This window comes from Vicia villosa, linkage group LG4 (assembly GCF_029867415.1).
Source record: "Vicia villosa cultivar HV-30 ecotype Madison, WI linkage group LG4, Vvil1.0, whole genome shotgun sequence".
NCBI lineage: Eukaryota > Viridiplantae > Streptophyta > Magnoliopsida > Fabales > Fabaceae > Vicia > Vicia villosa.
The window spans coordinates 191,084,758-191,101,282 of NC_081183.1; the positions used below are offsets into that span (position 1 = coordinate 191,084,758).

Here is a 16,525-nt window from a genome sequence, read left to right on the forward strand (position 1 = left end):
CTATAAATAATAAAAATCATTTAAAAAAAATCTGTAACAAGCAACCTAAATTATAGGAATCAATCAATTTTTAAGTTAAGCCTTCCATCATAATAGTACTTGTACATAGACATTAATTTAATTTTGCAGCGCGCCAACAACATAATAAATACTAATCTATCATCATAGTTGCAAAATCCTCGGCGGGTCCTTTATGAAGCACGCTAGAAACCTAATTAACGATCGTTTAGCCTTATGATCATGATATCCCCAACACCAAACTGTTACCAAACTCACGCTTATAATCAATGATCTCTTATCCCATAACTTTAAAAACAAAAGCAACACAAATTTTTCTTAGCTCCCAACATTAATAATGAGGCTAATAATGTCTCTTATGGTTTTGTGTGTTTTGGTTGCAAGAGGAAATACAATTACAACCAAAGATATTTTCATATTGGCTGGACAGAGCAACATGGCCGGTCGAGGAGGTGTTTTTAATGGAAAATGGGACGGTGATGTTCCAGTTGAGTGTAAGCCAAGTCCATCAGTTTTGAGATTAAGTGCAAATCTTAAATGGGAAGAAGCCCGCGAGCCGCTTCATGAAGATATCGATGTGGAGAAGACTTGCGGTGTTGGGCCTGGGCTTGCATTTGCAAACGAGGTAGTTCGAATGCATGGTGGTGGTGGCGGTGGTGGTGGTGGATGTGTGGTGGGGCTTGTTCCTTGTGCGGTTGGTGGGACGAGAATTGAAGAGTGGAGAAAGGGTGCTCCGTTGTATAATCAATTGGTGAATCGAAGTATTGAATCGGTTAGGGATGGTGGTGGTGTAATCAGAGCACTTGTTTGGTATCAAGGTGAAAGTGATACTGTAAGAGAAGAAGATGCTGAGAAGTATAAGAGTAGAATTGAGAATTTTGTGAAAGATTTTCGGTCTGATCTTCAACTTCCAACACTTCTGATTATTCAGGTTAGCTTCTTCTTTCACTATAATATTTACGGTTGCATTCAAAGTTACATTCAGATGATAATCAATTTGTGAAATTGTTGAGTGTTGGTTTTTCTGGGGGCAAACTTGTCCAAAAAAAAGTTACATGAATATAATAGGATAGAGGTTACAACTTTATTTGAATTTCAAATTTCAAATCAGTGTGATACCGATAGGACTTGCTGATATTAATATCAACAGTTAGCCATCAAAAAAGTTCATGGGGCCCAACTAATTTAATAAATGGGCCAACATACCAACTTGCAAGAAATTTGTGTTTTTTTTTTAGTTTTTAAACCCCGGACTATTTATTACGTATTTGTTAGTGTAGTTAGGCTTCAACTTACTGTTGTAATTTCTGGAGTTTGGTAGGAGGTTCTGTTTTGGTGCAGTTCCATATATATATATATATATAGCTAAGTTCAATTTGACATAAATAAATGTGTTAAAAGTTTTACATCGAATAAAAAAAATTTAAAATATTATCAAATAAAAAGACTAAAATTAAATTTGGTTAAAATAGAGAGATAAAGATATATTTAGGTTATATTGTAATTACTAGACTGGAACTATTCTATCAATTTTGACTATATGAATGGATCTTACCCATCCAATATTTTTCTAAAGTCTAACTTTTAAAATAAATACCTTTAATGGACTGTTCATTTTAAAATAATACAGTGCTTTTCAAGAAGCACTAACAAATGGTACCCTACTATCCTGCACATTAAATTTTTCTATTAATTTTATTATTTTTTTAAGCACAGTATATTAGCACCCAACAAAAAATGCTATTAAAAATGTTTTTCTAACACTTTACTAAAAAGCCCTATTAAATTTGTCCTATTATTGATGAAAATTATAGTAATGACAACAGTTACCATTTTCCTCCAACAAAGTGCATATAAAATGCTTAAATTAAAAAGCTGTGATATGAGTTAAGGCATTATTCTCATTATGTATTTTGACATGAACACTTCAATTATTGCTGCTATGCAATGCAGGTAGCACTTGCATCAGGGGAAGGCACGTTTATAAACAAGGTGAGACATGCTCAATTTCATATCAAACTTCCTAATGTCATATCTGTTGATGCCAAAGGATTGCGTCTCAAGGCAGATAATCTTCACCTTACAACAATAGCCGAAGTTCATTTGGGTATTCGGTTAGCTCGTGCCTATCTCGCTTCCGTCAATCATCACTTTAATTATACACAAGTTAATTATACACAAGTTAGCTAGTTATCATTCGGTCGCTTGTCTAGAAGATAAGCGATCACACGTTTTTCTTATTTACACGACTCGAATATTAAGCTAAGAATGAACAACTCGCATTTGGTCTTGAGAAATGAGAATGTATGGTTATTTACAGGGGAGTTGAGTAAATACTTTATGAATATGATAACATGATTATTTTTTTTTTATCAGTTGATTCATATAAAGTGAAAATGAAATGAAACATTGTAGGCCACTTGAGATTAGACCGTACAGGGTTAAGGAAAAACAATTGAATTTTATAAGGTATCTGTATATTTTGGAACATAGTAGCAATTTGATGGAATAATGAAGCTCAACATGGTTTGGATCATATAAAAGCAATTTCGTCTGACAAAGTGTCCCCAAGCCTAGTCGGCAAGAATCTTAGAGAGAATCTTTGCATTTTTGTGGTTGTATTTTGGAGTTTCAAATTATTTTCTGTCATTCTCTTGTAGTTTTATTCCTTTTTGTATTAATTTTAATTGTTTTGGTTATGTTTACTTTATTTTGGTTTTATTTGGTTTGATTTGTTTTGGGTTGATTTGGTTCAATTTGGTTTTGCTAGATTTAATTCTTCTATCTCATGGTTCCCCCTTTGGTAATTCTTCCTCTATTGATCTCTTTCTTTGACTGTTAGTTAGAATATGAATAGCAATTTTAATATTGTAATAAATTAGTTACTATTACAACTCAGTCTCTTTTTGTTTCTTGATGTGTGAATTAGAGTGATGTGCAAGAACTTGTAATAATTGTTCTAACATATTGGTATTAAAGTCTTAAAAAAGTATTAGAGATAAAAAAAAAATAGAAGTATGTTTTAAAATTTCAAGTGATTCAAGAAAATTTATGTTTTATGCACTTCCAAACTCAGAAGATTGTGAGGTGGTGATAGTATCGAAGATAACATTCAACAATAAAAAAAACTTGTACCATGTTTAACTCAAAAGCTAACAAATAGAGAGCTTTTACATAGGTATAGTTAGAAAACCTTCAAATAACATTTGCAGATATTTATCTTAAAGGCTTTCACCCATCTTTTTCCAGATTTATCTTACAACTTTCAAATTCTTTTAAAAAAAATATATCACACAAGAGAAATACTCTCTTGAATAAAACATATTAAATACAACACTAGTTAAAACATAATTTTCACAAGAGTTTTTATGTCTTTTGACACTAGAATTAGTTTTTATGTCTTTTGACACTAGAATAATTCTAGTGAAAAGACAATTTCATAAACAGAGAAAAATTTGTAAATAGATTTTTATTCAAAAATATGGTGTTAAATGAAATGATAAGAAACATCATTTATATAGAAAAAATTCTACCTCAAAAAAAAAAATGTAGGATCAAATAAATTATTTAATGGATTAAATCATTTATAATCTTAAAACAATTCAAATAAAAGTCAACTCTAGTTCAGAAAAATAAACCCTAAAACAACTATAAAATTTTATCGATTAATAATTTTTTCAATTGATTAATAGATAGTTCTCATTATTTTAAGGCTTAAATACATCTTTGATCCTCGTAAGTTAGCGAGTTTTTTATTTTCGTCCGTGTAAATTTTTTCTCTGGGTATGAGTCCCTATATTTCACCTTCGCGTTTGTTTTAGTCCCTAAAATTAAAATTCGCAGGAAAACCTGCAGATTTTCCTGCGAATTTTGACTTTAAGGACTAAACTGCAAGCAAAAAGTAAAATATAGAGACTCAAACCAATAAAAAAAATTTACAGAAACGAAAATCAAAAACTCATTAACTTACAGGAACCAAAGATGCATTTAAGTCTTGTTTTAATTTATTTGAACACAAGTTAGCTAGTTCATTATGCATTTACTCTACTCGTAGTCGCACGAAATTAAGATTGAACCGTTTACATTTCATCTTTGTAAATTGGATTTGGGAATGTACCGTTATTTAAATGGGAGTTGGGTAAATAATATATGAATATAATAAAAAGATATTTTTTTAATCAATTGATTCATATAAAGTGAAAATGGCAGGAAACATTGTAGGCCACTTAAAGTTAGACCGTACGGAGTCAGGAAAAACAATTGCATTTTATAAGGTATCTGTATATTTTGGAACATAGCAATTTCATGGAATAAAGAAGCTCAACATGGTTTGGACTAGAGCTGTCAAATAAGCCCTATAACTAAAAGCCCTAATTATTTGACCCCATTAAAGCCCTAATATATTGAGCCCTCAATTATTAAAATGTATTTTAGGCCCTAAAATTATAGGCCCTTTACATAATGCATTTTTTTTTGGCCCCATTGAAGGGGCCTCATTTTATTCCCAAAATCCACTAAGCTTCAATTTTCTGAAGCTAGAAGATTCCATTTTTTAATGTATTTTAGGCCCTAAAATTATAGGCCCTTTACATAATGCATTTTTTTTTGGCCCCATTGAAGGGGCCTCATTTTATTCCCAAAATCCACGAAGCTTCAATTTTCTGAAGCTAGAAGATTCCATTTTTTCCAATTCCAAATTTTAGCATGTATGAATCTGATAATATATTACTAAATGCCTATTAAGAAGAAATGCAGACTATATATATAAAAAAGGATTTTGGTTTATATATATATATATATATATATATATATATATATTCTTTCACCAACTGTATGTGTCTCTCCTTTGCTAGTTTTGCTAGTTTTATGACCATATAATATGTGAGCCAATTGATCATGTGTCATCTGTTTTTTTACCATGTCTCAAAGAAAGTGAAATTTTTTAGCCTACCAAACTATCTCTTACGGCGACCAGACGAAACAAAATAAAACGAGACACGAGAAAAACGAAACGAAATACGGCAACAAGATGAAACGAAACTGAATGATGTACCATGTTTTGGTCTTTCAGAATTAAAAAAAAAAAATAGTTTATGTGATGTGAGGAAGAGCAACTGAGTTTCTGTGATGAAAAAATGGTTTATGTGTTTCAACTGTCATGTGTGTTTGGTTTTTATTTACTGTGTGATTGATTTTTGAGTTATATATTATAAATGGTTTTTGGAATTGTGTTTCTTGTGTTGTGTTACTATTAAAAAACCAATTATAAATTAATAGTAAACTAGATGTACAAGCATAAAATTTTTGTGTTTAACAATCCTACTTTTTGGTGGAATTGTTATTAATTTAGTAGATATATTTATGGACTATACTGTTCTACTTGTAAGTGAAGATTATGGCATTTTATCTTTTTAAAAACATGTGTTTATAGGATATTTTCATGAATTGAGATGCATAATATTTTTGTTTGAGTTTGAAGAAAGAATATAAAGTCCTACTCAAGTGTGTTCATATATACTAACAAGTCACATTTTTTTCATAAAATTTGTTTTTATTTTTAGAATTTTTTTTACCGAATTTTTTAATTTTTTTGAAAAAGTTGTTTTTTTAGTTTTAGAATTTTTTTAACAGAATTTTTTAATTTTTTTAAATTTTTTTTATTTATTTATAATTTTTAACATATTTTTTATTTAAAAGTTATTATTTTTGAATTTTTAATTATTTTATTTTTTAAATTAATTTTCTTATAATATTTTATTTGGGGCCTAATGGCCCTCTTTTAAATTTTGGGGTCTTTTAATTTTGGGCCCTATGTGTTTAAGGGCCTAATATTTTTGTATTTTTTTTAAGCCCCATTATTATGGGGCTGGGGCTCAAATTAATAGGCCCCATAAATTGACACCTCTAGTTTGGACCATATAAAAACCTCTGTATAATACAATTTCATCTGACAAAGTGTCCCCAAGCCCAGTCAGCAAGAATCTAAGAGAGAATCTTTGCATTTTGTGGTTGTACTTTCTAGTTTCAAGTTATTTTCTCTTTCTTTTTCCCATTGCTTCAATAATACTACTTCAGATTCAAAATAGTTACATTTAATAAATTAAAATATAAGTACATAAAACGTAAGTTATAACATTTTATTTAGAGGAGGGATATATTTACTCCAAGAGTAAGTTATCAACACTTACTCCTCATTTTGACCATTTATTCTTCTCAATCTAATAGTTAAAATTAATGAGTATTAATTTTCTTTCTCCACATTTAATTACTCATTAATTTTAACTATTATATTGAGAAAAATTAATGGTCAAGATGTGGAGTAAGTATTGATAACTTACTCTTGGAGTAAATATATCCCTCCTCTTTTATTTAATATGCTAATATTTTCATACTATGATTCAAACTCATAAATGAAAAGAAGTATACGTTTTGAAAATACATAGCATATATGTTTTGCATAGCGCTGGAACACTAATAAACATGCATACATAGCAAATTATAATTGGGTTAATATAATCAGCCACAGAGATATATTTTTTTAGAGTTCAAAGGTAGTGCACTGACAGTGTAAAATAATTTTACACTGTCATCCAATAGAAAATTATAAATGTTCCATGTCATTATGTTTTTTTTAAATAAAAAATGGTTTAATTGGATACATGGGTGGTGATTGGTTGACAGTGTAAACATATTTTATACTATCAGTGCATCACCCCTTTTCTCTATTTTCTATATAATGTATTTATCCTTTATATTTTAAAATAAATATATATATTATATTTATTTTTCTGAGATTTATCCTTAAGAAATATCTAATAATTTTAAAATCTTTAATTTACATAATTTTATCAATTTTAATATTTTAATTTCTTATCAACAATAAAATATTTATCTATATATTCATCTCTCTAAATATCTAATGATAGTATAAATAATTATCTGCAATCTTTGATAAAGTAAAATAAAAATATATAAATAAAGTTTTTTAAATTTGAGTGAAAATTTATTTTGAATAGAAACCTAAATAAAGTATCCATATGTCATGTGATTTTACATTTAATTTCTCTAATCATATATGTATAGAAAAAAAATACTTTTTCAATTATTCAATTAATTATACTGTTTTAATTAAATATTTTTCTCTGTGCATTAGAGTCTTGCGGAAAAAAATAGAAGTGTTCTAATAATTGCAACACGAGAGACTCTTCATCACCGCTCATCCATATATGTTTATAGTTAAAGTATACTATTTTTGTTAATTTGAAGTTGACAATGAAATAGAAAACCAAGTGATTGTGTCATACTATTACTAGATAAAAGAACAAAATAGAAGAACGTGTCTATTACATGAAACTTCAAGCTCAGAATAATGGTAGAAATAGCCACCTCATATAACAACGGTCTAGATCTAGGCTTCACTTAAAAAGAAGCTATCCTATTACCCTAGAGTTCATATAGATATATAGTAGTACATATATAGAACCTAAATTTGGAAGCATGTAATGATGCATATATTGAGTTAAAGTTGTTGCATTCACGCATTCAAGTATCAATAGCAGCCATCTTATTGAGATTGGACAACTCTAATCAAGTATTTGGGCTCTAATGTAAAATGAGCTTTCACTAAAGACGAATTGTTCGGATACTATCCAAGTTTAATTTTGAGAAATTCTTTGGCCACCTCTCTATCTTCTAGTCCACCTCTGGTGAAAATCCCATTATACTCTTGACTTCGGAAATGAACTTCCGAAATGCATGAAAAAGGTGTTTTCGGAAATTCATCTCCGAAAGCGCCTTTTTTTTTGAAAAAAATGTCTTATTTCGGAAGTTCATTTCCGAAACTACAATTTCGGAAATGAACTTCCGAAATAAAACGCGTTCTGCAGATTAAGCAGAACTCTCCCCCTCCCCCAAATCATTTACCCTAATCATCATCAAACACTTCCATAGGCGAAATTTCTGCAGAAGCAAGTGTGAAGTAGCCAAACTCTTCTTCCAAACTCAACCAAACTCATCATTAAACACTAATTGGTAAGTTTATCATTGTTTTTTCAAGTTTTAGATCTATTTGATTAAACTATATTAGGGTGTTTAGAATCTGAAAAAATGACATTAAGATAGCTTAGTACTGATATTAGGATGTTTAGTAGGCAAAAAAATGGATTTGGTTTAGGTTTTTGGGTCTGCCATTGGAGGTTGCAGAGAAGCTCTGCGTGGGGGTGTTTCGGAAGTTCATTTCCGAAAACACCTCCATCCCAGTTTTCGGAAATGAACTTCCGAACTGTACCAGAAGTTCATTTTTTTTTTTGTTTTTTCATTTGTCTCGCATATTAATCGATTTCGATTGTTTACAGGATCATGTCAGACCAGCCAACACGCATCAGACAGGGGAGAGAGTCCCAGACTGTGTCGGCTAGACGCGAGCGGGCGGCGGCGCAGCTGGCGTCGACCCAGGGACGGGGGCAGGGACGGGGACGCCGTGTCCGCGTTCCACAGGACTTGGTGGAGAGTTCATCTGCTTCAGGCTCTAGGAGTAGGCTGGCTCGGGTATCTTCTTCCCGCCAGCGAGAGGAGGAGGATGAGGATGAGGAGGAGTAGGAGGTCATACCGGATGTTGACCCTCCAGTCGGGGAGGAGGAGGAGCAGGAGGAGCAGGAGGTGGATAGCTTTCCGGGAGGGCCTTTTGACACTTCCCTGCTGATTCACTACCAGGATCACGTCGCTCGGAGGATCTGGGAGGGAGAGGTATTTTTTTTAACTTAGCCGTTTATTTGTCACCATTTTTTATAATTTTACCGTTTATTTCTCGCTTATTTGTTTTTTTTTAACAGGAGAGAGAGCCATTGAAAATGGTGAACCACTCCAGGAAGATTTTCGGTCTGTTTAAACCAGCAGCTCAATGGTTTAACGACCACGTGCGAGGTTCAGGGCTTAGCGGGCTCTGCATGACCGGGTACACCACCATCAGCACCGGCATGCAGGGGGCATTTGTGGAGCGCTGGCACAAGGAGACGTCATCTTTCCACCTGCCGGTTGGGGAGATGACGATCACCTTGCACGACGTGCAGTGTCTTCTCCACCTGTCGATTAGGGGGCCGCTGTTGGACCACTCCCGGATCCAGAGGGTCGAGGCCATCGAGTGGATGACGCTCTATCTGGGCATGGAGGAGGAGGTTGCTCACTTTGAGTGCGCCACGACATCTGGGCCTCATATCCGGTTCACCACACTGAAGACTTATTTTGAGCACCATCTGGACGCGGCTGCCGAGGCCGAGGCTGCGGGTGACGAGCTGTTCACACAGTATCATCGCGGCTGCGCTCTTCGGTGCTGGTACATGCATGTGGTAGGCGCTGCATGCTTTGTGGACAAGAGCGCCAGGTACGTCGACGTGACCTACCTCCGCTATTTCATGGACCTGGATACCGTTCACTAGTGGAACTGGGGGCAGCTACTCTGGCATATCTCTACCAGAAGCTGAATGAGGCCTCCAACTGGAGGACGAGGCAGCTGGTCGGATCCTGCACTCTGCTTACGGTACGTTTGATTTTAACACATTCTCGTATTTATTTATTTATTTATGTTTCGTATTTATTTTTAATACATTATCGTATTTGTGTTTCAGAGCTGGATCATCTCCTACTTCTCCCGCATCCACGGCTTCCACATCGATCCTGCGTACGTTGACGCCATGCCCAGGGCCGCCAGATACGCCCTCCAGAGGGGGAACGATGCGGTGGGACCATACCGCCTGTACCTGGACCGCACGATGCACGACGACGTCACCTGGAGGCCGTTTGCCGACTATGCTCAGGTTGTCCCCTTCGACGGGGTTGCTCTATATTCAGGCTGGTTGGCATGCGGGGCCGGCATCATGGTCCGGTATCTCCCGGAGCGGTGCATGCGGCAGTTTGGGTTCGTGCAGATCATACCCAGGTCACCCTTCGAGGCTGCTCCTGACACAGTGACCAGAGTGCAGCTCACTGCCATATGGGAGGAGTGGCAGCATCATGTGGTACCGGAGGAGTACCGTCGCATGCGGGTCACCCAGGACTGGCACAGTGTGGAGGGGTACGTCACATGGTTCTACCGGGTGTCCCATCCTCTCTTGAGACCCGACGTTCCCGGCGCTCCTAGGCCAGCACACGAAGAGATCCTGGAGAACCGGCAGGCGGAGGATGACCACGCCATTAATCTCCTTCCGATCTGCCAGCGGATAGAGATGCTTGGGCGGGACGCGTTGGATCGAGGTGTCATTCATCAGGGCGGACCAGAGGCAGTCGCCGTGATGGAGATCATCGTCACTGATGCGGGCCGTGCGGCGGGGTACAGGCGGCAGAGGAGGGCCCAGGGTGAGCGGGTTAGGCACACCCAGTAGTGGTGGGGTTTATTCATTTTTTGATTTTGGATTGTATATTTAGCACACTATTTTTATTTATTTCGGTTTGTATATAATATTTTCATATTAGTATTTTTTTTGTTTATTTATTATATTAGTGTTTTCAGTCTATCTATTGTTTATTTTATTTGCCGGTAACGTTTAATTAAAATGCGGTTGCGTTTAAGAAAAAACATAAAAAAAAAAAACACAGTTTCTGCATAATTCGGAAATGAACTTCCGAATTCACCCCCCATGAGGTGTTTTCGGATGTTCATCTCCGAACGCACCCCCCATGAGGTGTTTTCGGAGATGAACTTCCGAATCAAGGAAATTTTTTTTAAAAAAAAAGCGCTTCGGAAGTTCATTTCCGAAGCAGAGGTAGTTTGGGAATTTCGCTGGGGGTGACCCCCCATAGGGAGGTGGGTAAAGAAATTTTCTTAATTTTTAGTGAAATAAGATTTGGCTGGTGAATCGTCTCTTTAAACTACGAAATTAGATTTGTCAGTTCACTATGTGAATCGAAACTGGTTGACTAAATCCAAAAAAAAAAAAAAAGATTGGACGACTCTGATTTAAAAGTACAAATTTTAAAATTATAACATAAAATTAGTCTATTTCTTTTAAATCGTGCGATCAAAATTCAATGATTAATATTATTGTAAATACGGGTTTTTTTGTCGACAGTTGATTCAATTTTAATAAACATGCGCGAACTAAAAATCATAATGTAATAATAACAAGATACTTTAAAGTTGAAAAAGATACTATAAAAAGAGAAATCTTTGTCGGGAGATTTGCTTTATATCGTAAGACATACATGTGATACTTTGTGTATGATATCTTAACTTTTTGTATTTTGAAGGGACCTATAGAGGGACCTCTGAATCCATGTCTAAACAAACAAGTTGCATTAGAAATCAAATATGACAGAAAATGAGAGGGTAAGATAGGTGGTGGTGTGCAGAGTTAGGGATAGGCCCACCAACCACCAAGTGTAAATTTCATGGCGGGTGACTTGACAGCAGTCTAGCTAGTGTGCTTCCAACAAACTATAAGATGCTGTATTTTGTGGAGATGATAGCATGCTCCTAAGTTTTTTGAAACATGTTAACTAGAAAAGTCTCTAAAAAATTTTGAGTCACTATTTTAAAACATTCTCCGAAATTTCAATAATTTTAGAAGAGAATATTTTTTTATAATAACGGTCAGAGAGAATCCGGATTATATTAGTGTGCTGCATACACGTTCTGATGACACTATTGAAATTGCAGAGCATGCAAAAGTTTCTTAATGAAGACAAACAAAATCAAATTAGAAAACAGAAATCAAACGTATGTTTCAGAATATTTATCAATGTGATATGCTCTTATAAATATCTATTGAATGGAATAAAGATCACCTTTATAATCATTTCCTCTTATACAATATCTTAATTAAATTTTACTTTTTATTTATTAGTTAAAAGGTAGCGCATTAACGGTGTAAAATAGTTTAATAGAAATCTATCAATCTCTCATGTCATTAAATTGTTTTTTTAAATAAAACAATATTTTAATTAGATACATATGGTGATTAATTAATCATATAAAAATGTTTTACAGAGTATCTGTGCATCGCTATTTTTTCATAAAATATATAATAAGGCATCCAAAATTTCATTGACCTAAAGCTAAAGTAAGACCATGATTTTCGGTATTTCATTTTCAGTCATTTTGTTGTGTTAAAAGGAAAAAAAAAAATCATTAACTTTTACTATAAAAAATAAATAGGTTCAATAGTTATTTATTGTTAACTCAACGTAATTAATTTTTTTAACAATTTAGAAGTCTTAATGTATCAACCCGGTTTATATTAGATATAAAGATTTTTTACATTATAAGTTAATCACAAATGTTTATTTATTTGAAATATTTTTTCCCTTTTCTTTTTACTCCTTTTAATGATTATGGTACATTAATGGTGTAGAATCAAGATGCCAATTTCTCCTTTATTATATCCTTTTTGCAAAATCTTTTTTAAGCATGGCCAACATATTTTTTTAATAAGCAACACTTGTATTAGGAGAATGGGGTATTAGGGGTCTCCAACTCTTACAAGAAAGAAATCAAACAAACAAAGCTAAAAAAAACCAATGTAATCAAATATAATCCGTCGAACTTTTAAACCACCCGTAAAAATTACAAACAATTTTATCTTTCTAATCAATTGCGAGCCAATACCAAGAGAACCACATAATCGAAAAGAAGAGTTTATAATCAATATAGGAAAGTTGAATATCTTATTCATAGATTTAAGTAGGGGTGTTCGTGGTGCGGTTTAGGCAGTTTTTACGAAAAAAATTATTCGAACCGCAGAAGAAAAAAGTGTACAGTTCAGTTTGATTCAGTTGATTTTTAGAAATAAAACTGAAACAAACCAAACCAATGCGGTTTGGGTTGGTTTGGTTTTTTTTTAAATATTGAGTCATACATATACATATAGATGACAACATAACTTTGTATTGAGTCATTTATGCGTTACCAAGTAACAACAAACTCATCATATTTAAACAAAAACTTTCCATTTAATATACAGAAATAAGATTAGATAAAATTAGAAAAAGAAATCTAAAATAATATCAAAAATATTATAATGAAATAAAAAAATGTGAAAAATTAGAAGATATGAAAAAGAAAGTGCAAACGAGATGAGAGATTAAAGAATAAAAGGAGCATTAAAAACGTAATTGAAAGAGAGAACAGTAGAATAAATAATAAGATAGAAAAAAAAAACTTAAGAGATGAGAGACTAGAGAAAAATAGGAGAGATTTGAAAAAGACTTAAGCTGAAACCTTTAGTGCGAGAAAGAAAAAAATCATTCGTAATCGTAAAATTAAGGCATAATAGGTTTCAGTTTGGGTTGAATGTGGGTTAAGTGAATGTTGGTTGTAAGATAATGGAGTTTAGTTTGGTTTGATTTGTAAATTATAAACTGCAAACTGAACTAAACCGTGTAGTTTTGTTAAATAATGATCCAAACACATCTAAAACAAATGCGATTTTTCACAATTTCAATTTAATTCGATTCAATTTTACAGTTTTATATTGGACCGATTTAATTTTAAATACCCTATAAATTTAAGTAATAGTAATGAAATCAACAATACTTTGTCTTTAACCAAAGATGAAGTAATAAATCCAATAAGCTTTTGAGGTGTCATCTTTAGAAAAGTAAGCAACTGGTTCCACGAGGATTAATATTAGTGAGGTCGAGGGTTTGCTTTTCTAAGACTTCACGCGTTGAACCCAAAATATGTAAAGATTCCCATATATGAACGAAATGACTAAATATACATTATTTAAAAAAAAAATAGAGATTAATAAATAAAAAAATTAATATTTAGAAATAATGAGTTTGTCTTTCAAATTAACGTAATGGTTAATCAAGATAAAATATATATTGTGTTGATAGTGATCCTTAAGATAAAATAAATTGTTAATTCATTATTAGTATTATTAGCGATAATAAATAAATAAAAAAAATTAAAATAAAAATGAAAAAGTGTACGAAAAAATATGAGAGATTTAAAATTTTAATCAAGAGAGAATTATTTTATTTTATCGGTAAAGTTTAAAAAATAAATGTCACATACTCACATGTCAATTTTGATAAAAGTTAATATGGTAAATTGTTGAAATTGGACATATATCATGTTGTAATAGAAAATGAGAATGAAAACAAAAATGACATTACTTGATTACTTAAATTCTTTTTTTAAGTGTAAATAATTTATAAAAAAGAGCAAACTAAAAAGTTTATGAAATTGATTTTTAATAAAAAGAAAAATTGATTTAAGTGTAAATGATCAGGGTATTTGACTGTTTATGTTTCTAACACTACCCGGGCTTTTTTGTGAATCTTAATAAACTTGAGAAAAACTATTTATCTCACATTCACATTCAGCTATGTTATATTTTACTATCCTTCAATTGATTAAAGGAGATTTAGCTGCCATAAACTTTGTTGTTTGTGTTTTAGGCTAACAACTTAATTAATTTTTTTCTTATTCTCACATCAGTATTTAGTTCACGGATCGTCTAATTAGTTTTAAGGATAAACAAGTGTCAAACACATTTGATCTCTTTTTTAACACATTGATCGAATACTAGACCAATTAAATATTTTCTTACCTTGTAACAACTTTTCATAATAGTATAATACTCCCCATGTTCTTCTTTGTACGTTCAGTCATGATCAGCTTTTTATGCATATCACCCGCTCTCACTTTCTTGTTTTATTTTGGTTCAACAAAGACCACTTGCTACTTCATTTGCCACACTACGTATAGATAGTTTTGCAATTCTGCAAAAGCAACTTGTGGTTGTAAACTTGTAATGTATAAAAGTACTAACAAGTGAACAATTTCTAGTGGAAGAAAAGCACTTACAATATTAAAGGTGGGCTCGCTTATCATTTTTTTCTTATTGTGTGAATCTTGCCAAGAGGAATGGAATAGTGGAATGTTGCAACCATTTTAAGCCACCATTCATAGAGGTGGCTTCTTGTTGTGGCAAGCTATTTCATGTAATACAAACAAGGCCTATAACTTAGCATGAGATTCGTTTTGAGATATGAAAAGTTGATTTTAAATGAATGGTACTCTAAAATTGATTTTGTTTATAAAGTGAATTGAAGATAAAGTTATTTATATTTTGATACAATTTTTTGAAAGTGAATTCAATAATAAAAAATTAATATAAAAATTAAGGTTAAATTCAAAAGTTGGAAATTATAATTTCTAATATAATCATTAATATTTTTAAAAAAATCAAACATCAAAATCAATTCTAAAATTTTAAAATTATTTCAACTCTTTCGAAGTAGAAATCAAACATACAATGAAAAAAATAGTCTGAATAAATTGATTATGTAAAATTGATTATGATTAAAAGTAAGTTAAATGTAAAGTGATTTATGTTTGGATAATTTTATATAAAATTGAGTTGAACAGCAAATTTTAATGTAAAAAATCATGTTTAAACTCAAAAGTTAAAATTCTGTCTTCGAGTAAAATCAGTTGTTGAGACATCTTTAGAATACATCTTTAGAATTGTGTTTGGATAAATTTTTGTAGAAATGAGTTGAACAATATATTTCAATGTAAAAAATCAAGTTTAAACTCAAAAGCTACCAAATTCTAATTTCAAGTATAATCAAGTCTACTGGCAAAATCAATTCTACTTTAGAAGAACCAAACACCTTAAAATCATTTCAAAATCAATTCTACATCTTTAGAATTGATCATGAGTCTTGTAAAAGTGGAACCAAACATACACTTAGGGTATGTTTGGATTGGTGATAGAAAGAATTGATTCTAACATAATTGAGCTTTTGCTAGAATTGATTTTTAAAAAATTGAGTTTTAGCATAATAGATTTATGTTTGGATACATTTATGTAAATGTGAGTTGAACAATAAATTTCTGTGTAAAAATCAGCCATAATCAATTCTGGAGGCAGAAACTACAAATTTTAGTTTCAATTAGTTGAATCAATTATGAAGACAAAATCAATTTTACTTAAAAACAAAAACAAAACACCTCAAAATCACGCATAATCAATTCTACATCTCTAGAATAGATTCTGAGTCTTGTAGAAGTGGAACCAAACATACACTTGATTTTCTATGTATAATATTGATTTTTATCATATTTAGTTGCTCTTGAGTATATTCAGCTTTTCAGAATTGATTTTACTTTAAATTAGGATTTCTAACTTTTGAGTATTAACATGATTTTTACACTAAAATTTAATTTTCAACTCCCTTATACAATGATTTATCCAAACAATAATCACTTTACTTTCAACTCACTTTTTTTGAAACAATTTTATATAATCAATTAGCTCATAATTAATTTTTTTCCCACCACAGAACCTAACACATGTTGAGTGTATGTTTGAATTATCCAAACTTAATTTTTTTCCACCACATAATTAAATTTATTGTTCAGCAGCTTTCGCAAAAACTTATCTAAACTTAAATTATTTTACCTTCAGCTCAATTTTAACCATAATCAATTTTTCATAATCAACTCACTCAAAAACATTTTTTTCACTGCATAATCAAACACAACTAAATAGAATATCAA

At 32.0% G+C, this 16,525-nt stretch overlaps 1 protein-coding gene across 1 annotated transcript; it reads left to right on the plus strand.

The window, feature by feature from the left end:
* The first annotated feature begins 174 nt into the window (after positions 1-174).
* On the plus strand, positions 175-2,677 carry LOC131594143 (probable carbohydrate esterase At4g34215). The gene is made up of 2 exons (XM_058866237.1): positions 175-949; positions 1,972-2,677. The coding sequence occupies exons 1-2, from the start codon at positions 356-358 to the stop codon at positions 2,206-2,208; spliced, it is 831 nt and encodes a 276-aa protein (XP_058722220.1). The 5' UTR covers positions 175-355; the 3' UTR covers positions 2,209-2,677.
* Positions 2,678-16,525: the final 13,848 nt, after the last annotated feature.

Excerpts from the sequence above, each read along its gene's own strand:
- LOC131594143 (XM_058866237.1), top strand. The coding sequence starts at position 356 with ATGAGGCTAATAATGTCTCTTATGGTTTTGTGTGTTTTGGTTGCAAGA. Across the intron at positions 950-1,971 it reads CAACACTTCTGATTATTCAG|GTAGCACTTGCATCAGGGGA; the intron begins GTTAGCTTCTTC and ends TATGCAATGCAG.